Source organism: Triticum aestivum, chromosome 7D (assembly GCF_018294505.1).
Source record: "Triticum aestivum cultivar Chinese Spring chromosome 7D, IWGSC CS RefSeq v2.1, whole genome shotgun sequence".
Taxonomy (NCBI): Eukaryota; Viridiplantae; Streptophyta; class Magnoliopsida; order Poales; family Poaceae; genus Triticum; species Triticum aestivum.
The window spans coordinates 398,136,690-398,161,107 of record NC_057814.1 but is presented as its reverse complement, the minus strand read 5'-3'; the positions used below and the strand labels follow the sequence as shown (position 1 = coordinate 398,161,107).

Below are 24,418 nucleotides of genomic sequence, written 5' to 3'. Positions count from 1 at the left end.
GAGTTGAACGCCAGCTTGCTGATTAGGGAGGCCTGGAGTCAAACTTGAAACATTCAGTGAAGCCATCTGCTCGAAGATCATATTCAAAACAAAGCATTGTGAGACTCTTCCAGGACCGCCGACAGGCTTCATGTGCAACAAAAGAATTCTTGGTTGCAAGGTTGCGAATACGATTGACGTCAATGAGCAGACTCTGCATCTAGCGCTTCAGCCAGTCATGATGCCTATCCTGCTTCTGGTGAAGTGATACAAGAAGCTCTTTGTCATTCAGGACACGAGCACGCTTCTGAGGCCAAGCTACCGTGATGACTGTTGCATAAGTGTTTGCACGATGCGGCAGACGAAGTTGACCAGCAAGAGGACCAACAGGAGCAGGAGGATTTGGCACATGAACACCTTCAATAGGCTGAGTGAAGCTTTCAAAGGCGGCATTGTCTTCGCGTATTGGTTCCTTGGCAGGCACATGATAAATAGCTTCATGGGACATGTCCACTTCAGGCAAGAATACAACATGGTTGCACGCTGAAGCTTGATACTTGATGGTTGAGTGAAGCTTTATCAGCCGCATGACCCATGGAGCATAAAACTTGAGGCCAAAAAGATCAATGCCAGAAGCTGCCAACTGTTGAATGAAGAAGTCTTGAGTGTTGAACCTGATGCCATTGATGATGTAGAAGACAAATGTCTTCATGGTGCCTTCAAGCTTAGCGTCAGAAGAATGTCCCTTGATAGGCCACAGAGTATGCCGCAAAATGTGATAAATAGTGCGGGGCAGGTACTCGAGGTCCTTGACATAGAACTCCTTGGGATATTCAGCATCAATGGGCAAAGGCTTCATCATGCTGAGCATTTGACTCATATTGGGCTCAGGCTTGTGAAAGATACACTGCAGTTCTTGCTCATAACACTGACAACTTGGCTCATACAGATCACCAGGAGTGGGCAGGGAAGTTAGCTCGATGATATCCTGAGCTTTGGCTTCATGATGGATATCTCCTGTCATCCACTCAAGGACCCATGTCTTCGGATCCCTGTTGTAGCCTGATATGTGTAGAGCGGCATAGAACTGCAGAAGAAGCTCTTCATTCCAGTGCTCCTTGTCAGTGACAAATGGGAGCAGCCCAACTTCACGGAAGAAATCAAGGGCTTCTTCAAGGCATGGCAGCCCAGCAATGGCATCACAGTCAAGACGTTGTGAGGAAAAATCATGTCTTGATTGTAGAGAATGCAAAAATAGTAGCTCCTTTGCTGGTGACTCCAGAACCTGTCAAATGAGATCTTTGGCTTCCTGAAGGGGTTCTTGTCCTTGTCGAAGAAAGTGTTGTGCTCTCTGAAGTTTAGCACACTGAAGGAGCCTTGTGTAGTGACAGCACTGGGAAGCCTTGGCAACCTGGGCTTTGGCTTCTGCGTTTGAGGCCTTTGCTCCACATGATAGTCATATTGGGGACCAGGAGCAGTTGGAGGCGTCAAGATTGGCCACTTAACAGTAACAAGCTCACCACGATAGAACGCATGTTCCATGGTGTGAGGCACAGGGGGAGGAACAGCCACATCCAAGGTTGATGGCTGCGCAATGTCTTTTGTGGCATCATTGACTTCATGCTGCACATTATCTTCAACCATGACAACGTCATTGGCTTCAGGAGCAGTGACAGGAGCATCATCAGATGCAGGAGCTTCAGTGGATGGAACAACGGGTGGGTCAGGCACAATCACTTCTTCTTGTACAACTGGTTTAACGGTAGGGGGTATGACATCACGATCTTCTTCTTTTTCTTCATCGGCTGATGCAACCGGAATATCTTCAGCCGCTTTGGCTTCAGATTCTTGAGCAGTCACTGAAGGGGTGGCTTCAGGAAACACTTGACGTGCTACTGAGCTTGTGTTTTGCACATCCTCTTCAGGAATGCTGGACATGGAGACCGTGGGCCTAGGGCCTCTGTGAAGCCTTCGGAAAGAGGGTGACGCCTGTGGTGAAGGAGTGGTCTTCTCCATGTCTTCTGGTGTAGCTTGCGGGGTCTCAAGCACCGGAGTGGTGACATGAGCGGGTGGAGTGCGAGGAATGACTTCATGCAATGGGGAGTTGGGGTGTTGCTCTTCCTAGAAGACATCTTGAGTGATGGGGTGTCTTGGGACCGCCAATGCTTATTAGTTCACTGCTCGTAGGAGCAAGCGATGATACCGGGTTGGTCAGGATCTGAGGAAGGACTACAACATCTTCAACATTGTCTTCATGACCAATGTCTTCAGTTGCGATGGAGTCAGCAGCTGGAATATCTTCAGACTCATGAGCCTCTGTGGAAGCAGGCTCATGCACAACGAGACGATGCTCACAATTCATGGAAGCTGGCAGTGCAACAGAAATAGGCTCAACGAGCAATGGTTCTTGGGGAGCAGCGCGTTCTTTGCGTGAATACTTTGAAGACTTTGTCTTCAGCTTCTTCTTGGAGGGAGCAGAATCAGAAGTATCATGGTGCTTCCTCTTTTTGGCTTCGGCCTCAGCCAACTTAGTCTTCTTCTGCTCAGAAGCTACTGAAGGGGCCTTTGGCTTTGAGCCAGTCATACTGGCAGGGAAGATAATGCATGGTCTTCCTTTCCTTGGGGCTTCGGGTTCAGCTTCAGCAAGCTTCTTCTTCTTCTTGGCAGCCAGCTTGGGTTCAATGCCTGGATGCCCAAGAGCCTTTCTCTTCACAGCCTCATTGTGAGCCTGGATGCATTTTTCAGCATAGTAATTCATACGTTCACAAGAGCCTTTGGCTTCCTCACATTTTTTTTAACTGAGCCTTGAGGTCAATCATCATTTGCTTGAAGTTTTGAACATCGACAACACTGAGCTTTGCCATATGCTTCTTGAACTGGGCCTTCTCATAGTCAATCTTGTTTTCATCTCAACAATCTTCTGAGCTATGGCAAGTTCCTTGGCTATGTAGCCCTGAAATGTGACACTAATGTCTATGGGCAGCTGCAAATCGTCAATGGTGAGAGTAGGATCTTCAAACCATTTCATCGATGAAATTGTTGAGAATATTTGCATCAAAGAGAGGCAAATCCTTGAAGATTTTGGCCTCTTGCTTGCTCTTGATAAGCATTTCCAGAGCATCATCAACAAAATCTTCATCACTAGAGAGATCTATAGTATTCTCTTCATTTTGCAGGATGCTAGCTAGAGTGAGGTCATGTCCAGAAATCTTCTTGGCTTCTTGGAGATGTGGGATTGATCCTCAGACTGCACACTGGATTCAGGAGGTGCAGATTGCAATGGCTTCACTGTTGAAGCTATTGGAGTTGTAGAAGATTTTGAAGCCTTAGTCTTCTTCTTTGGCTTCGTAGGCTCAAGATCATCCTCATGCTCCTCTTTGCCAGCAGCCTCTTCGACAGTGGCCCTTTGTGCAACAATGTGGGAGAGAAGCCCATCGAAGCTATTGAAGGGGCCGATGATATTCTGATTGGCATCACGACTGCCATCTCACCTTGGAGCAGCTGGACCAGGGTTGAAATCAATCCCCAGGTCCTTCTTGTTCTGCAATGCAGAAGCTCGTGCAAACTGAAGATTTTGTTCAAACAATTCATCTTCGCGACACCATCGGAGACTGGACGGGTCAGCATCTTCAGGTTGAGTTCCTCTGACCATGCAAGGATAGAAGCCCTTTGCAATGGCTTCAGCCTTCGTCTTGGGGTGCAGCTTCATGTACACAATATCGGCCCATGGTGGCCTCTTAGCATACTCAGGAGTAACAAAGTGGTATTTGAACCATTCCTCTGCCCAATGTCTGCGAATCCATTGGACCCTGGATTTTCACTGAGGGTAAGATTCATCAGGATTAGACTTGTATTGCTCATAGAGATCAGGGGGCAGGTCCAAAGCAGTGTTGTCATGGCGCTATCTGCCACCCTTCTTTGCAGATTTGCTTGTTGCCATTGGATTCAAACTGAAAGGCTTCAGAACAGCGTTTGGCTTTAATCTGCTTGTCAGACAAGAGCTGGCTTCAGGTGATTCAATGTGATGCTGTAAGAACTCTGCAAATGAATGCAGACTATGAGAACCAAGGGATTCTCCCACGGACATGTACCTGTGACAGCATTAGAGATGCGAGGGAAGGGGAAGAGGTCATATGCATTCTCAAAAGATTTTGAAGATAAATCAGTTTGAAGACATTGACCTCACAGCGCGAAGACATTCACTTATCAATGTGAGCTGGTTCCAGATTTGTACGAATCCATAAATAAGTACAAGTGAGGAATCTAACTAGTTGTAATGCATAAGTGAACGTATTTGCAAGTTATGAGATAGCAGAAACAGAAGGATATAGATTTGGAAGTGGAGAAACAACTTTTGGAAGATGTGAAGATTTCAATGGATCGAATAAACGATAAAAAGGGGCTCATATTTACCGCACGAAGAACTGCTAGATGGGAAGGTTGGAGACCGAGCAGTCCAATCTCCCGCGCCCTAACTTGGTGGCGGAAGACACCTACGGCGGCGGCGGAGAAGACGATGTCCGCGGCCGGCATGAAGACGGCGTCGGAGAGGTTGCGGTAGCGAAGCACTTCATCTCCGGCGTCGACCGATTCTAGCAGTGGCGCTAGGGTTTGAGCGAGACGGCGAGGGGGAGAAGAGATAATGACCACGAGGGGAGAAGTATTTATAAGGAGGAGGGCGGCGCAGTGTAATTACACGGGTGCCCTGGCGGTTCACATTTGAAGGACACATGGTAGGCATGCAACTTATTGAAGGTTGAGCCACGACCCCACGTGCGCCTCGTTTGTCGGGTGGTCGTTCTGGCTTCTCTGGTATTCAGGCAAAAAGGATAGAATATTAAAAGCAGTTTTAAATGTGTGTCTCTGTATCTTCAGTTGACAAGGACACAGTGAAGACATTCGACACGTGTCAACAGAATGCATATGAAGAGACCGAGAGAATTTGAGGGATAAGCACAGAAGGGGTTAGGGTCCGATCACATTCACTTAGTGCAGAAAATAGCAACTTGAAGACATAGCTATAAGTGAATGCATATATATATATATATATATATATATATATATATATATATATATATATATTATATATATATATATATATATTATATATTATATATATATATATATATATATAGGAAAGACCAATCAACATTGCTAAGATAAACTTTGAAACCAAATCAATGTTGAAGACAAACGAATTATGAAGATAATGCAATCAGGACGCCAAATGAAAATCTTCAAGAAAAGTTGGTGGTGGCATTACCCACCGTATAGGAAATATTAGACCCAGACATGGCACACAATTATCGTGGCGCTCCGAAGTCAAATTCCACATTAATGTATTCACACTTAGAGGGTAAGTCTTCATGAATTGAAGATATACGTTACTTCGTGTGTTGCACATTTAAGTCATCAATATGCATACGCGTTAGGATGTGTGTCCATTCACAGGACATTCGAGGATTCTAAGATCTTTAGCTTACACCGCAACTTGCAAAACCTTTTCTCATCAAGGGCTTCATGAAGATATCTGCCAATTGTTCTTCAGTGTTGACGTGAATGATATCAATGTCTTCCTTCATAACGCGATCTCTGAGAAAGTGATGACGAATCTGAATGTGCTTTGTCTTTGAGTGCTGAACTGGATTGTTAGCAATCTTGATGGCGCTTTCATTGTTGTAGTAGAGTGGCACATGCTTCATGTTGATGCCATAAACCTTGAGAGTTTGCTTCATCCAGAGAAGTTGAGCGCAGCAAGATCTAGCAGCAATGTATTCAGATTCATCAGTGGAGAGTGATACATAGTTCTGCTTCTTTGAAGACAAACAGACCAGAGATCGTCCAAGAAAGTGGCATGTCCCTGATGTGGACTTGCGATCAACCTTGTCACCAGCATAATCAGCATCTGAGAATCCAACTAGTCAAACTATGAGCCCTTTGGATACCATAATCCTAGTGTTGGGGTGTGAGCCAAATATCAAAGTATTCGCTTCACCGCGAGGTGATGCGATTCCTTTGGTGCCGCTTGGAATCGGGCACACATGCAAACGCTAAGAATGATATCTGGCCTAGATGCACATAAGTACAATAAATAACCAATCATGGAGAGATATACCTTTTGATCGAACTCTTTACCATTGTCGTCGGGGCCCAATTGGCCTTTGGTTGGCATCGGCGTCGTGTATCCTTTGCGGTCTTGCATTCCAAACTTCTTCAGGCAATCTTTGAGGTATTTTTCTTGTGATATGAAGATGTCATTTCTCTGTTGACGAATTTGAAGACCAAGAAAGAATTTCAGTTCTCCCATCATGGACATCTGATATTGCTCTTGCATCATATGCCCAAACTCATCACGGTATCTCTTATTTATGCAGCTGAAGATAATGTCATCCACATAGATTTGGCATACAAACAATTCTCCATCATATGTCTTCGTGAAGAGAGTGGGATCTAGCGAACCAGGTTTGAAGCCTTTGCTCTTCAGGAAGTCTTTAAGCGTGTCATACCAAGCACGAGGAGCTTGTTTGAGGCCATATAGTGCCTTGTTGAGTTTGTAGACCATATCAGGACGCTTTGGATCTTCAAAACCAGGAGGTTGGGCAACATATACTTCTTCTTCAATTTTGCCATTGAGAAAGGCACCCTTCACATCCATTTGGTACAGAAAAATGTTGTTGTGATTAGCATAGGCTAGCAGTATATGAATGGCTTCAAGCCTAGCTACAGGAGCAAAGGTTTCATCGAAGTCAATTCCTTCCACTTGTGTGTAACCTTGAGCAATGAGACGAGCCTTGTTTCTGACAACTTGACCATGCTCATCTTGCTTGTTGCGATAGATCCATTTAGTGCCAATAATATTGTGCTTGCGAGGATCAGGACGTTTGACTAGCTCCCAGACATTATTCAGCTCAAACTGTTGAAGCTCTTCTTGCATAGCTTGAATCCATTCAGGTTTCATGAAGGCTTCATCAACTTTCTTGGGTTCAAATATAGAGACAAATGCAAAGTGCCCACAGAAGTTTGCTAGCAGTGTTGCTCTTGAACGAGTGAGAGGACCAGGTGCATTGATATTGTCGATGATCTTCTCAATCTGTACTTCATTGGCCACGCGAGGATGGGTTCGGCGAAGACTTTGCTCTTGTTGATTGTCATCTTCAGCTTCAGCAGTGTCTTCAGAATGAGCATTGTCTTCATGTTGGTTAGGTGCTGAAATGATGATTTCTTCTTCAGCCTGTTCCTCGGTGGGTATGATTTCTCCAGTACCCATATGCTTGATAGATTCACTAGGAGAAGCTTCATCTAGCACATTTGGCAGGTGCTCTCTTTGCGAGCCATTAGTCTCACTGAACCGCACATCTACAGTTTCAACCACGTTGAGACTCTGTAGGTGTGCGAATCCTTTTTGTAACCAAGCATAAAACCTTCATGTGCTTTCGGTGCAAATTTTGACGTGTGATGTGGATCCTTGATCCAGCACCTCGAACCAAAGACCTTAAAATAGCTAACATTTGGCTTCTTACCAGTCAGGAGTTCATAGGATGTCTTCTTGAAGAACTTATGAAGATAAACGTTGTTGATGATGTGGCAAGCAGTATCAGTGGCTTCAGGCCAGAACATTCTTGGAGTCTTGTACTCATGCAGCATCGTGCGTGCCATCTCAATGAGGGTTCTGTTCTTGCGCTCCATGATGCCATTCTGCTGAGATGTGTATGGAGCAGAGAACTCATCTGTGAGGCCCAATGTATCAAGATAAGTGTCGAGGCCAGTGTTCTTGAATTGTATGCCATTGTCACTCCTGATGTGCTTGATCTTGATGCCACAATTGGTCATGGCACGATTGGCAAAGCGTTTGAAGACATCCTGCACTTCAGTCTTATAGAGAATTATGTGCACCCAGGTGTATCTTGAATTATCATCAACAATAACGAAGCCATAGAGATGTGCAGTGGTAGTAAGGGTAGAGTAGTGGGTGGGGCCAAATAAGTCCATATGAAGCATCTCGAAGGGGCGTGATGTAGTCATGATTGTCTTCGAGGGATGCTTGGCCCTAGTCATCTTCCCGGCTTCACAAGCACCACATAGATGATCTTTCTTGAACTTGACACCCTCGATGCCAATGATATGCTTCTTCTTCACGAGAGTGTGCAAGTTCCTCATGCCCGCATGTCCTAGCCTTTGATGCCAGAGCCAACACTTTGAAGCTTTTGCTAGAAGACATACGGCAAGCTGTGGTCCTACGGAGAAATCTACCACATACAGATCACCTCTTCGATAACCTTCGAAGACTAGAGATTTGTTAGTTACCATAAGCACAAGGCAACGGTATTTTCCAAATATCACAATCATGTTCAGATCGCAAAGCATTGAGACAGACATTAAGTTGTAACCAAGGGATTCAACAAGCATCACTTTATCCATGTGTTGATCCTTTGAGATAGCAACTCTACCTAGGCCCAATACCTTGCTTTTACCAGTGTCAGCGAACGTGATGTGGCTTTTAGTAGATGGACGTAGGGTTGAATCCATGAGAAGACTTCGATCACCAGTCATGTGGTTAGTGCATCCACTGTCCATTATCCACTCAGTAGCTTTCAGAGTCGTACCCTACAGTGCAGTTAGCGGGATAGGCTTCACCAAGAGTATTGTGAAGCACAAACATATAGCGAACAAGCATGCTATCAAAGTTAAGATTCTTGTTTGGTAAGATAGGATGCTCGTCAAGAAACCCTGGGACGAAATAAATGGTAAGACCATTCTGGCACTTTATCTTGCGTCCCACAAGATGTTTTAGGTCCCCAGCATTGGCGTCAGAAGTCTTTGATTTCCGGCTGGAGACCTTTCCCTGCAAGAGAAGTTAATTCTTCTCAACCACCGACATCTTCAGGGGTGGCTTAGAAGCAATAAGTCTAAGGGAAGCATCTGAGAACTTTGGCTTTAGAGCCCTAGTAAATAGTTTTGTAGGAGGTGAATAATACTCATAAGAATATGTAGAAAAGTTCTTTGTTTTGTGAACATAGCGGTTAGAAGAAACACGCTCGTATTCATGAGTCTGATGATGGTTTCCCTGCAAAACATTGGCGTTAGGGTGACCTTGTGAGGTCCTCTGTCTGTATGAAGCCTTTGGGCCATATGAAGCCTTTGGTCTGGGGTATGTCTTCTTCCCAGGTGGTGTCATGACGATATTCACGGGAAACTTCTCAAGACAACTTTTGGGAACCCAGATCTTCTTCAAAGGTGGCCCATTCCTGCAGTTAGTACCAATAAACCTGGCAAACACTTCACCATTCTGATTCCTAAATAGCTTCTAATTGGCGTCAATGACAATGGGGTTAGCACAAGTGAAACCAGATAAGGTGGATGGGTCCACTGAAGGTCCCTTTGCAGCAACCCATGTGGTTTTGGGGTACTGCTCAGGCTTCCAGTAAGAACCATCAACATTCATTTTCCTCTCGAACCCAACACTCTCTTTCCTAGGGTTTCGGTTCAGAATCTGTTTCTTGAGGACATCACATAGTGTCTGATGCCCTTTGAGGCTTTTGTACATGCCTGTTTCAAGCAATGTCTTCAACCTAGCATTCTCATCAACAATAGTAGTGGTATCCTCAGTGGAGGGGTTAGTTACCACATCAGCAGTTGAAGATATTGCAATATCAGAGGCAGTAGAACATTCAGCAATAGAGACAACATTATCACGCTCAAGACATTTTAAACATGGTGGCACAAAATCTTCCTGGGCGGAACTGATCTGTTGAGCGAGTAGTGAATCGTTCTCCTTTTGAAGATCTTCATGAGACGCTCTCAGTTCCTCGAGATCTTGCTTCCTTTGAAGATAATCATAGGAAAGCTTCTCATGAGTGGCTGAGAGGGTTTCATGACGACTTTCAAGTTCCTCGTACTTAACACGAAGATTTTTTATGTCTTCGATTAAGGACTGAGTTTGATTCATTTCCTCGTCCAACAGGTCAGTTGCAATTTTTGAATGTGTTCCATAGCAGTTTGTTGTTCAGTTGCAATTTTAGCAAGTGTTTTATAGCTAGGTTTGGATTCACACTCAGAGTCATCTTCACTGGAGGTTTGAAAGTAAGCATCATGTGAGTTTACCTTGGCACCTCGTGCCATGAAGCAGTAGGTCGGAGCAGAGTCATCCTCATCATCGGCTTCAGTGTCGGCGACGTGACCATTGTCTTCAATGTTGAAAGTGGACTTGGCGACGAATGCCAAAGCTAGAGCCAGGCTTGCCACGCCTAAATCAGACTCCACCTCCGCTTCCTCAGAAGCAGACTCCTCCTCTGAATCCATATCCTTACCAATGAATGCACGAGCCTTTTGTGAGATGAAGACTTTGAAGATTTCTTCTTCTTCTTGTCGTCAAAATCATATTCCTTGCTCTTCTTATTCTACTTAGATTCCTTGTCCCATTGAGGACACTCAGATATATAGTTCCCTGGCTTCTTGCATTTGTGGCATGTTATCTTCTTGTAGTCACGAGAGGAAGCCTCGTCATTTCTTGAGCTGGATCTTGAAGACTTTCCGAAGCGATTCTTCTTGGAGAACTTTTGGAACTTCCTCAGAAGCATTACTGGCTCTTTGCCAATGTCTTCAGGATCACCAGAACTGCAGTCAGATTCTTCTTCAGATGAGGAAACAGCTTTTGCCTTCAAGGCAAGGGATCGGCCATAGTTGGGGCCGTAGATATCTCTCTTCTCAGATAGCTGGAACTCATGTGTGTTGAGCCTCTCAAGTATGTCAGACGGATCAAGATCTTTGAAGTCAGGGCGTTGTTCAATCATCATCAAATGAGTTGTCAAGTGATCTCAGTAGCTTCTTCACAATTTCATGCTTGGTGATCTCAGTGGCGCCAAGTGCGCGAAGCTCATTGGTGATATCTGTGAGGGATCAAACGTGAGCTGGACATTCTCATTGTCGTTTCTCTTGAAGCAGTTGAAGAGATTGCGAAGAACATCAATCCTTGAGTCTCTCTGAGTTGAGACGCCTTTGTTGACCTTGGACAGCCAGTCCCAGACTAGCTTCGCAGTTTCCAGAGCACTCACACGGCCATACTGTCCTTTGGTCAGATGAGCACAGATGATGTTCTTGGCAGTCGAGTCCAGTTGCGTGAACCTCTTGACATCAGCAGCGGTGACACCTTCACCGACCTTGGGAACGCCTGTCCTGACGACATACCAGAGGTCGATGTCAATGGCTTCAAGATGCATGCGCATCTTATTCTTCCAGTAGGGGTAATCAGTGCCATCGAAGACTGGGCACGCAGCGGAGACCTTGATTATCCCTGCAGTCGACATAGCTAAAACTCCAGGTGGTTAAACCGAATCACACAGAACAAGGGAGCACCTTGCTCTGATACCAATTGAAAGTGCTAGTTATCGACTAGAGGGGGGTGAATAGGCGATTTTTATGAAAGTCTTCAAAACACGAGGTCTTTGAAGACATACTGTTGAAATGAACCTATATGATATGCAGCGGAAGATGAACTACACTAGACAAGCCATAGGCAAGTAAGAAATGTAGTGAAAGCACGAAGACTAACAGCAGCTAGGTAGTATGGATCAGAATGGAAGACAGTGTGAAGCCAAACAAGTAGTAGACTTCACACAGAGAAGTCAAACAGATCAGACAAGCAAGCAATAACTTCACAAAGACAAACTGAAATGTAAAGGAAGTAGGGGATAGAACCAGTAGCTTGGTGAAGACAAGGATTTGGTAGACCAGTTCCAGTTGCTGTGACAACTGTACGTCTGGTTAGGGAGGCTGAGATTGAACTCAGAAGACTGTGTCTTCACCTTATTCCCCTTGAGCTAAGGACACCCAGTCCTCGCCCAATCACTCTGGTAAGTCTTCAAGGTAGACTTCCAAACCTTCACAGACTCCATTCACTGGCGATCCACAATGACTCTTGGATCCTCAGAACATGACGCCTAACCGGCTGGAGGATGCACAGTCCTCAAGTGTAACAAGTCTTCAGGTCACGCGGACAGAAAGACTTCAGTGATGCCTAACACTCTTTGGCTCTGGGTGTTTTGGGCTTTGTCCTCGCAAGGATCTCTCTCTCAAAGGCTTCGGAGGTGGGTTGCTCTCAAACGACAAAAGCCGTGCACTAACTCTGAGCAGCCACCAATTTATGGTGTAGGGGGTGGGCTATTTATAGCCAGGAGGCAACCCGACATGATATGTCTGAAATGACCCTGGGTCACTAAGGAACCGACACGTGTCCAACGGTCGGATTTCAAACACACGCGGCAGCTTGGCTTGGGCTACAAGCAAAGCTGACTCATCCAACTCTGGATAAGATTTGCTCTCATTGTCTTCGCTCGAAGACATAGGATTTTGGTTGAGCATCACTTCAGTCATCTGACTTTGTTCACTTGGACCCCACTTAACAGTACGGTGGTTCCTATGACTCAATAAAGTAGAAAAGGAAACTACAAAAGAAACTATGTCTTCGCACTCCATAGTCTTCAAGTGAATGTCTTCATCGTCATTATCTTCAACCTAAATGTCTTCACGAACCACCATTGTCTTCAATGTCTTCATACATTTTTAGGGGTCATCTCTGGTAGGTAAACCGAATCAAAGAGGGACTACTACGTGTGTTATCCTGCAATTCTCACAAACACATTAGTCCTTCAACCATGTTTGTCCTCAGTACTCCAAACCAACTAGGGGTGGCACTAGATGCACTTTGAATGTCTATAATCAACTCACTCATAATATTCAACTAGCGAATTGCCCGTGCGTTACAGCGAGGGGGGGCATACATATTGTAATTGTTTAACAATAATAGTGTCCAATATATATCTTACACCCACTATATTCTAGATTTTGGTAAGATTTGATTTGAGTTGAGTATGTGCAGGGGAGGCAAGGAAAGTTTTGATTTAGTTGAGGTTTTGATAACATTTGATTTGATTTGGATATGAGTGAGGGAAGGCAAGCAAAGTTTTTATTTAGTTGCGGTTTTCATAATATTTGATTTGATTTCATTGAGTTAATCCAAGACATGATTTTAATCATATTTGATTGAGTTAATGCAGGACATGGTTTTCAATAGGACAAGAAAAGAAAGTACAACTTTGATTTGGATTATTCCAAAAATAAAAGAGGTCGCATGGAAAGGACAAAATGTAGGGAAGAGAGAGGTGTAGAGAAGGTACCAACTCCCCTTTTTTCTTGCGAGAAAACTTTCAATCTATTCATCAATTGTCATGGCGGTACAAAAAGCACTAAAAATAATAAAAATTATATCTAGGTCAATTGACCACTAGCGATGACTACAAGCATTGGAGCGAATCGAAGGCGCGCCCCCGTCATCGCCCCTCCTTCACCGAAGCCGGCCAAAACTCGTTGTAGTAGACAGTTGGGAAGTCATCGTGCTAAGGCCTCACAGGACCAGCAGAATAGCAACCGCCGCCGATGAAGAGAAGCGTAGATCAAAAGAGTCCAATCTGTAGACACACAAACGTAGATGCACCAAGACTGGATCCATGGAGATCCGTCGAAGACCAACACCGACTGAATCCCACGAGATCCGCCAAAGACACACCTCCACACACCTTCCGATGACGCTTTACATGCCATCGGAACGGGGACTAAGCGGGGAGGACCTTATTTCAAGTACAGGAAGCCACCACCATCTCGCCACCCTGAGTAGGACACAAACCCTAATCAACCCTAAAAAAGACCTAAAACCAGAGCAGGAGCCCTCCCACCGGCGAGGGCGGAGGTCAACCGCGCCTCCATTGCCCTAAGGCCATTGAAGATAAGGCAGATCGGCGCCGGCGGGAGGTGTGAAGGCCCTCATCTTGGGAGGAGTTTCTCTTACAATAGAGATATAGTGCACACCTCACCTTTGTTTCCACATCAGTGCATGGCAAACTGCCTGGAAGCTTGAGAATAATCAAGAAGGATTCTTCCCAGGCTATTACCATTTTAAAGACGGTTGCCTGCGTATGAATAATTTTTATGATAGTTGACCCTATTTTTAAATGTACTTCAGTCTAATCAAACAGCATAAGATTTAATTGTTTTTGTGTTGGTTTCAACCCTCAAATTTCTTCAGATATCTTGTGAACTGAACTTTTGAGAATGTGGATGTAATTCTTTCTCCTAATTAATTAAAGTCCTATTCCTTCGCACAAAAAGGAGAGGCCCTATAATATGTACAACTAGGCCCACACGGTTTCGACCACTGATACAGCACATGAATTTTAAGATCTATAAACAAGGAATTGACCCAGGATAAAGTCATAGTTTGTGCAACAAACCTGTAGTTTGAAGGACATGGGGCTATGGAAACAGAACACAGGGTATAAATCAAAAATGCATGTGAGCAGTGGAGCTCCATAATAAGATAAAAACCTATCAGGTTTGCCACTTATACAAGTTAGAAGCCCATAGCAGGAGATGTCAGTTGCACAACATTCACGGTAACTTATATATTGATCAAAACTGGTACTCAAAACAACAGCACAGCGGAGCTTGGCACACCGCACACTTGCACTTGCAAGTTCAAAGCTCTCCGTTACAAACATAGAAGCAAGCGGGTCTACAAAATCGCTTACATTTTATCTATAACAATAAAGACCAGAGCCTTACATTATACCTATAACCAATAAAGACCAAAGCACCACAGCCGACTGACTCCTCAGCCAGAACTCACAAAACATAGAAACATACTACGTACGTCGCAGGTGAGGATCACAATGTAGATCCTTAGACTCAGTGGATGATAATTACACGGTGAGTTTGTGTGGTGTTGGGGATGGGTCTAGATGCTGGAGGTGAAGGGCAGCTACGAGCCCCTGCCAGGTTTCACCAGGGCGAGCGGATGTCTTCAACTCCATAAGTTTCCTGTGCTTCTTGTAGTAATCTTCCAGCTGCTTGGTCTGCATTGAATGTTTCATATAATCATATTGCTGTAGTTAACCATGTGTTCCCACTATCAGGTTCAGTTGTAATACTCCCTCCGTCCGAAAATACTTGTCCTAAAACTGGATAAAATGGATGTATCTATAACTAAAATAAGTCTAGATTCAACCATTTTTAGGACAAGTATTTCCGGACGGAGGGAGTAGCATATAACCCTCTATATGTTTCTTGTGTTTCAGATAGCATAAAAAATACTGGTTTTTGTTAGATAAAACTGAAATTCGTGTGGTCCCCTAAGTGCGAAGCAAAGCTGAGATCTATCATAACCAACCATACATATTGAAAAAATTTGGCCAAGATGAAAATACCTGCTCAGCATAAGCACGCATCTTCTCCATCCTTGGGTTTTCCAGGCCTATAACAGAAGCATGTTGTGCCTGAGCAGGCCATGTAGAGCTTCCAAGGGAGAGATTACGCTCCCTAGACACCGGACTGCTGACACCAAAATGCTGCCCACAGTGGGAACATATGTCGCCTCCAGATCGCTTCTTCATGAAACAGTTATCAGCACATTTGAAGTTCAGAACCAAGTCGATGTCAACGATCTCATCAAGAATCTCCTAAAATATGAGAACAGTCAGAACACTGGAAGCATCTAAACATCAATGCACTATATTGTCTAGGCTAACTAGTTAAACACATGAAAACAGTAAGTGCTCTTTTGTCCAAGCATATAAGGTAACTGGGGACCTACAGCTTGCATACGGGTACGTGGGATTCCGTCAAGGATAAATCCATTTTCACCCTTGTAGTATCCCTCCTCGAGACGCTTAGTCAGCAACCCAAATATGATATCCTCTGGCACAAGCTTCCCTTCATTCACCGAATTAGCAATCTGTCAATATGCAATGCAAAAACCATTTAGCACAACCGAATACCCACAAAACCACAACCAACTGCTGTAATTTTCAACATACTAGTACAATAGTTATATAATAGTGTCCACTTATGAAACAGAAAAATAATGAGCGGATATTCCATTAGCGGCCTTGCAGCGCGACACGCTCATGGCCGTGTGATTCCCTGGCACGATCGTGCGCTCCCGTGTCCATGATAGGGGCCAGGTTCTCGTGGAAGGAAGAGCGGCCGGTGCGTTCCATGCCATCGTGCCGTAGCCGGCTCCTTCGTGAAATGGTTCTCATTGTGTGCGATTAAGAAACCCTACCAACTACTCTCCAGCTGTTCAAGAAAAGTAGAACAAGAGGGCCGGACAAATGCAGGGCAAAGTTGGAAGCATGTATATGCAGACAGCCGCCCTCCACAAGATGCCAGAATTGAATGTTCCAAACTTGCTTATGAAACCCCTCGCATGTGGAATTCCCGAATTGCCCCCACAGCACCATGTGAACATGGCCGCCAGTGTGCAGGACGCGGAGAAAGACATAGCCGCCACACTCCTCTCCCAGCATCATACAGTCCAGTATATTAATGAAGCATAAAAAATATGGACGGAAATACTCATGTGATATTGTTTGAATGGTAGCCTTTAAATAAGGACTAGGAAATTGTGGCCAAGAAAATTTCTTTTGATTTGTGTAACAACTCGTGGGAAATATGGGGAAAAGTTGGAGAACTTTGCTAGTCCAGCGAAAAGTTGTGGCTTGGAAAACTTGGGGCAAAAGATCACACGAGTCCGTCCATAAGTCACGAGAAATTTCGAGAAGCGCCCAAGAAATTGGGCACGAAGCGAAAATTTTGTCTGGGGGGAAATGGAGTGGCTTTTCATCAATTAGGCAAAGGATTCGTGGTGATGTTCCAAATTAACGAAGCACCTTGAGATATCTCTCCAAAAATTAGTCAAAGCTAGAAAAATCTACAGAATTTCTGGCGCCGATCCGACTCAAATGATCATGGTTAGTATCGCGGGGAGGGCCCGTGGCCGCAAAATTGCTCGATGGGGAAACGGTTGGTAGCTCAGATTACAACCAAATGCAGTAAAGGCATTCGAATACCCCCGTATGAGAACCGGAGAATTCAGTCAGAGCGAGCACGAGGCCGAACCTTCTTGTAGAGCGAGGATGTGGGGCTGAGCTCCTGCCTGACGAGCGTGCCCATGGAGATGTACGGCACGGCGAGGACCTCGGCGAGGCGCGCGGCGTGGGCGTGCTTCTGCGGGCCGGGGCGGCCCATCACCACCCACTGCACGCCCCTGGGACCGCCGTCCGCCGGGCAAGACTCCTCGGCGGGCGCCGATGCGCGGGCGCGCTGCCGCCGCGCCTCCTCCTCCTCCTCCTCCCACTCGGTCCAGCACGCATCGTCCTCCGCCAGGGCGGCCGCCGATGCCGCGAGCCTGCGGTGGTGCGGCGCGGCCGGGGCCAGCGCGCGGGAGAAGGATCTGGCGGCGCCGGCGAGCCGCAGGAGGCCGGCCATTGCTGAGGCGGCGGCTAGGGTTTGCGCGGCGTAGGGTTTTTGGGGACGGGGGTCGTTGGTGGGTGCGCGTGGGGAGATCGTGGGGCTGGAGATTCGGCCGCTCCTTTTCTTCGTTGAGATGGAGATTGCACGGAGCCGCTTCTCTTTTCTTTATGCTGGCTGGTGGCCTATGGAGCTGCGAAAGGGACAACGCTCACAGTCACAAGCGGGATTTCTCTTCGATTTGCGTGGCCATCGAACGGTTACTTCGATAATCATGTGGAATTCATACTCCTACAAACCATTTATGGATACATACATTTCGTTCGTGTTGACGATCAACCATGAAAATTTAGTTGGTCCCCTAAAATTTAGCTGATCTTTTTTAATGGGTGTAGCTAGGTCTTAGTCGACTGAAATCTCAGTCAGGTGACATAATATGCAAGAGAGAAAAAAAAGCTTGAATAGAATTTTTTTCATGAATCTTAATGTAAAATCTAACCGATATAGTATCTACCGGGACATAGCAAGACAGTTTTTTTTATAGAAAATGGGAATTTAGTTTTTTTTTCTCCAGGAGAACTGAGAGTTGAGAACTTATTTGCAGTAATAGAACTACAGTAAGCTAAAACTAATTCCGAAATACAGCCTGGGACATGAAAATTTAGTTGGTCATGATCAACAATTTAGTGTTGCCTTATTTCTTGTCATCATAATCACCTCTCTTTATTAGCTTGTGATAGTTGTTACATTTTTTTTTGCAATGCTAATTGTTACATAAAAATGGTCAAACGATGGTCGGCTCGTTGATGCCTCTTCAAACTAGCTACTGCATGTAGAAAATTTAGCCAACCTGGCTAACTTACGTAGTTTTTTTCTCTACCCTTATAAAAAACTGAGTTGGTTCATGGTGTGTCTGCCATCTTGCAATATAGACCGTTCAATCTATATCTGATGGATAGAAAGCAAACTATGGTAATTTTGTAAAAAGATACCCGCACCTCTCTCCACATTTGCAGATAAGGCCTTCCCTCGTTCATCCTTATCTCCCACAACCTCATTGTTGAGCAATTAAAAAAGAAAGTATGTGGAACAATCTAGCATGATGGCCACTGTCGGCGTCGTCCATCCCCATGCCTCCGCTCAGTCCGTCCATCAATCACCACCACGCCCCACTCCTCCTCACCTTATCTCTCCTCTTTCTCGAGATATCATTAATTTTTACATATGGGATTACTTCCGCATGTGTCAATCACAACAGGTGTTTTGTAAAAAAAATGCATCTTGATGTTACGTCCAATGCACAGGCATCTTGTTGGTTATCTTAAAAAAAGCTAACTCATGCGCTATAATTTTTGCTTCTTTATTAAAATTTTCAAACCTAGTTTGTGGTTGAAGACCACTGCAACTACCCACAATGATCTGCCATCGTCATTCATGGTTTAGACAACACGGGAACATATCTGGTGCAACGGTGAATCTGATGCTACCGATGCACCGATTTCCGTATCTCACTTTATAAACATAAAAAAAATATGAAATTTTGCGAAGGTGTAAGTATGGCACATATCTATCACAGTATAAATTTTTAGATTCAAATTTAAGGTACATAGTTAGAAACAAAAAAGACAAATCATACTGTGAATAGTACCTAATGCAACCTAGGCCTTAAATTCAGCCCATTTTCTATATCAACGGTGAATTTGTCTTTTTTGTTTCTACTACTGTGTTTTCAATTTGGATCTCACATTTTGTAGTATGACAGATTCTTGTTGCTAGTACACCATACTTTTTTGTTCAGAATTTTTTTGACATTCATAAATTTGATTTTATTAACTTGGTGCACAGGTAGCACAAGATGGCTGGGATCACTAGATATTTCCCCTAGACAACCCTCACCTTGAAATTCATAGGCAGAGCTCATGGGTAGGCGATCCAGTTCGAGCGCTACACATCCCAATTTTATTTATTTTTCTTTTTCTTTTGGTTTTTGGCAGGTTTAGCAAAAACAATAATCTGATAGATTCTTTTATAGGTTAAAATATGTAAATGCGAGACAAAAAATATACTAAAAATAAAATTTTCGTTGTGAATTTTAATAACATTGATGAATTTAAATTTTTAAATTTTTGAAAATCATTCATGATTTTTAAAAATATTTATGAATATAATTTTTTTAACGAATTTAGAAATTTTATGTATGATTAAGCGTTTCTCGTATTTTGAGAAAAGTTCATGTGTTCTAATCATGGATTTTCAAAAATATTCTCATGGTCCACCATAGTTTTATTGACGGCAAGATAATGAGATGACTCCGTGTGCTCTTATATATTTTTTTGTATTATGATCTATCTAGGAGAAATACCAAAGTATTTCAAAGGAGGATTGCGTTGACTGAGGCATGGTTCTGTTGTAAAATAAATTAACCTAAGTGAAGTGAAGTCTATATTGTTCCAATGCAACTGTTAACTATGAGACTCGGCTAATTTTTAAAAGTGTTCGTACATAAAAAAATAATCATGGATATAAAAATGTTCGTGAATACAAAAAGTTCAAGAAGTTGGAAAAGGTTCTCTTATTCTATTTTTTTCTATTTCAATAAATGCTCTTGTTACAAAAATGTTTATGTATTCAAATTTTAAAAAATGTTTTAAAAAAGAACCATATGCAAAAGAAAGCCAGAATAAAGAAACCCAATACAAGACCGTTAGAAAAACTAACTAAAACGGTAACTAGACAAAAAAATCAAAAACCAAGCCCTTGTATATATATATATATATATATATATATATATATATATATATATATATATATATATATATATATATATATATATATATATATATACCCTGCTTAAAGGAGAGGAAGGCGGTGTAAACGAGCCGGTCCAGCTTTCACCCCTTGTGCGTTGCGCACCGATCGGGAACCTCAAACAGGGACGTACTATATGCCGCTTGTTGCGTTCATGAAGGAGGGACTGGCGCAGGTCTGCCAAATCATGAAGGTAACCTGCTCAGAGCACAATCCATATGGTATGAAATGGGTCTTAATGCAAGATCACTTGAGGCATATGCTATCAGAGATGGCATACAATTGGCTGCAGACTTGGGGTATCGGAAGGTCATTATTGAGTCTAATGCTCAACAAGTTATAAAACAGTGCAATTCTCCTGGGGTAGATCGATCGGAGATAGCGATCATTGTGAACGAGATACAAGAGTTTTGCGGGAATTTTGAGGAACTTCGGTTGGTGTTTATACATAGAGAAGCAAATGAATTAGCACATCTTTGCGCTAAGCAATGTAGTTCCTCTAGGAGAAGATGTATTTGGATTAATTATGTCACATCCTTCCTTACGGCTTGTGTAATGAAGGAATGTAATCCCGCTGATTAAATCAATAAAGCTCTTGAATTCCAAAAAAAGCGCCTACCCACTAGCGACTGTACAACCCCTAAAAAAAAACTAGCGGTTGTAGGTACTGCAAGGGACGCATCGCAAGGAATGTATAGTAGCAAAGTTACGCTTTTGAATTGTTTGATTCTTTTTTAAATATTTTTTTTTTGATAATTTGAATATATATTGAAAGATTGGAAAACACAAAAAAAAATGTGAATTTCTGATTTTTTTTTTGAAATTTATGAACTTTATTAAGGAAAACACGAACAAATTTTCAAAACATGAGATTTTTTCCAAAATTCAACACTTTCTAAAACTTTAAAACAAATCTTGAAGATTTTGATTTTTTTTAAGTAGCACCTTTTGAAATTTCAAACATTTCTTGTAAAACATGACAATTTTCTTTGAAGTTGGAGCAATTTTTGAACAAATTTTGAAAAAGTGAACACAAATTAGGAATTATGATTATTTTGAGGAAAAACTGAACAGTTTTTGAAATTCCACCTTTCGGAAGATTTTGATTTTATTAAAGTTGTGAATTTATGGGAAAAATAAACAAATATAATGAAAGGTAAAGAAGGGGAAAAGATAAATAAAAAACCAAAAGAAACAAGAAAACCAATAAAAAGAAAATCAGGAGGCACAAGGCTAAGGAACTTTCCAAAACGTTCTTAAAATCGGAGGCAACCATACAGAAAACCCTACACTAAAGCTAGCTAATAGGTGGACCCACCCTGTTGCTCGCTTGGTCATCCTTCTGATGCATAATGTGTCGAATAGGAGGATATACCCTTAAATAGGGTGTTCCTTGGCGACGAAATTCCCTATATGTCGCACTTCGATAAACTGTTGGGCACTCGAAGCGAACCCCCGTTGCCCCAAGCACGAGAGATGGGTCGGACGACTTTACGACAACGATCCAACCTGATTTTCAAAACCTTCTAGAAGGTAAGGACCGTTTTCTTTTTGTTTTGTTTTGCGTCTTTTCGGTTTTACTTTTTCTTTTCTTTCTTTAAGTTTTTTCAAAAAAATGTAAGTGATTTCATAAAAATATTCCTGTTCTAAACAAATTGAATATTAATTATTTAGAGTTTAAATAAAGTCTGTGTTTTCGAATTTGATTCAGAATATCGAAAAATGGTTTCATTTTACAAAATTGAGTACAGATTCAATAAATGTCCCGGGGATTTTAAAAAGATGTTCATGTTTCAAAATTTTGTGCAGATTTTCAAAACAAAATCACATATTAAAAAAAGTTCACATTTTTTCAGGAAATGTCGAAAATTGCAAAAAATACTGGCATTTGCAAATTTTGTTTAGAATTTCAAAAAATGTTCATGTTTTCAAAGTTTCTCAGGGATTCCAAAAATGTACGTGGTTTTCCAAAAAAGTTTGAAATTTTTTAAAAGGTTCAAGTGTTTTAGAAAAATTCACAATGTTGAAAAGTTTTTGTGTTTCAAAAACATTCATCTTAAGAAAAACTTCAAATTTGTAAAACTTGAAATATATCGCTCCTGGTAGTTCTTACAACCCCGTGGTGTTTATTGGTCACCAAAGTTCATTATTTCCAGTTTGTAGACACGCGCACCTAACAACGGGAGGGCGCATATTTTTTTGGTAATTTCAATTGTTCTGGTGTTCGCTGTCGTGCTGGTGCACTTTGGGGGCGTTCCTGTGCGAATCGCCAACTATTTGTCGCAAAATGCGACATACAGCTCCTAGGGTTGAATCCGCAGGTTGCACAGGCAGGGTAGACACTGTTGTTCCTGGCCGGGCCGATAGTTACAGGCTTACATCTGGCCCGATAAAGTGAACAATTTATTTTGCAAATGCTGAAAGCTGATTAAAATCCTACGTATTCCCTTCATTCCTAAATATAAGTCTTTTAAGATATTTGAATAAGGACCACATACAGATGAATATAGATGTATTTTAGAGTATAGATTCTTTCATTTTGCTTCGTATATAGTCCATATTAGAATTTGTAAATAGGCTTATATTTAGGAACGGAGGGAATACATTTTAACTTCCAGTTTGGGATAGTGATTTCCACTTTTATAGTTCATACTGCCATACAGAATTACAGTTCTCTCACAAAAAAAATATTAATACAGAATTTCACTTGTTCCCCACGATTATTTTTTCAACCCGAATATCATTTGAAATCCATGGGTTCCTTTATAGATTCGCACCGAGTCAGATCGACCATAGGACCGAAAACATGGACCGTCACGATTAAAAAGCATTCACCAGCTACTCCCTCCGTTCCAAATTACTCGCCGTTGAAATGGATGTATCTAGAACTAAAATACATCTAGATACATTCATACGTGCGACAAGTAATTCGGAACGGAGGTAGTACTTCAGAATGCCTGAATTTGGAGGAGTGGCTCATGCAAACTTGCCACGACGGTAAAGAAAGCTGCTATGTACATACTGCCAAATGCCACGAACTGAAAAAAGAATTAACAAGATCTCCTTGCAGTGAAGAAACGAGCACCGATCAGTGCCGCCACGACGATGACGGCGACGAGGAGCTCAGGCTGCCGACGAGCTCAACGAAGTCGCTCTCAGAGCACGGTATGATAATCCCGCCGCCGTGGTGGTCGAAGCCAAACTCCTCCTCGGCGCTCTCCAGCAGCGCAACGAACGACGGGTGCCTGAGGTACGCCGTCGGGATCACGAACCGCGCCCTCGCCTCGCCGACGTACACCGCGAAGTGGCCCCTCGGCACCGCGCCGCCGCCCTTCCCGCCGCCGCCGCCGCCCTTGGCCAGGTGGAGCCTCGACATCAGCTGCAGCAGCTTCCCACCCATGGCATCGATCAGCTAGCTCGAATGCTACTAGTATTTGCTTCAGTATCGATAGCTAACTAGTGTCAGTGTGAGTGAGTTCATCAGTACTAGTTGCTAGCTTGCTTGGTGTTGCAGGTTGCGGCAGCTCAACAATGCTGTTGCTATATATAGTAGCGGAGTACTATATTTTTTTCTGTGTGCTGTCAGTTGTTAAAACTCCTGATATGGAATTAACTTGCCCAAGGAACATTGCCACATGACTGTCCCCTGGCATGTTGCTTTCCAGTTAGGATGAGTCCACTTGAGATGAGATATGCCGCTAATATGGACACTCAAGTGTGTCTCGAGTAAGTTGAGCACTCAAATCGTTCCCCGGTGACCAAATTTGGATGCTTTTAGCTGTTGAGTTTATCAAAAATGCTACAAGCACGGACTCCTGGCTCACGGGCATCACGGACCTGCTGAGTTGTCATGTTTTAATTTCCCTAATTAATCTCTTTCCCCTAATTAATCGCCTCCTCCCTGATTTAACTGTGGGGGTGGGGTGGGGACCCCGCGTAACAGTGGCTCGTTAGAAACTGGTAAGGATCTTTCAATGTAGTCCATTTCATTCTTCTTCTTCTTTTCTGATGTAATAGCTCATTTCATTCTTGGGAAATTTGCTGAAAGCTTATCCGATGAAGAAAACATCGCCATCTCGACATGAATAGCCCGTTTCAAGATTTAGAACCGGTGTCTGTCGTTTGTTGGCGTCACAGCAGTTCGACGCTTGCTCCAACTTGCACGGGAGGCCTCGCCGCCGCAGCGACAACTGGACAATACGAATGGACGCGACCCCACGAGTGGCATCCATCGCGAATTCAGCTCGTGTACAATTGCCCGGGGATGGAGACACCGCCGCATGGGCATCGATCCATCCTCATGTGCTTGACCACGCGCGGATTTCGGCTCAAT

General features: G+C 43.4%; 2 protein-coding genes across 2 annotated transcripts; both read right to left on the bottom strand.

Moving 5' to 3' along the window:
• Positions 1 to 14,407: 14,407 nt before the first annotated feature.
• On the bottom strand, positions 14,408 to 17,427 carry LOC123167946 (probable adenylate kinase 7, mitochondrial). The gene is made up of 4 exons (XM_044585803.1): positions 16,927 to 17,427; positions 15,620 to 15,760; positions 15,234 to 15,485; positions 14,408 to 14,882 (listed from the first exon to the last, which is right to left on the bottom strand). The coding sequence occupies exons 1-4, from the start codon at positions 17,293 to 17,295 to the stop codon at positions 14,730 to 14,732; spliced, it is 915 nt and encodes a 304-aa protein (XP_044441738.1). The 5' UTR covers positions 17,296 to 17,427; the 3' UTR covers positions 14,408 to 14,729.
• A 5,396-nt stretch (positions 17,428 to 22,823) lies between these two features.
• On the bottom strand, positions 22,824 to 23,576 carry LOC123168365 (auxin-induced protein 15A-like). Its single transcript, XM_044586234.1, has one exon. It carries the CDS (start codon positions 23,483 to 23,485, stop codon positions 23,174 to 23,176), a length of 312 nt encoding a protein of 103 aa, XP_044442169.1. The 5' UTR covers positions 23,486 to 23,576; the 3' UTR covers positions 22,824 to 23,173.
• Between the last annotated feature and the right edge of the window lie 842 nt (positions 23,577 to 24,418).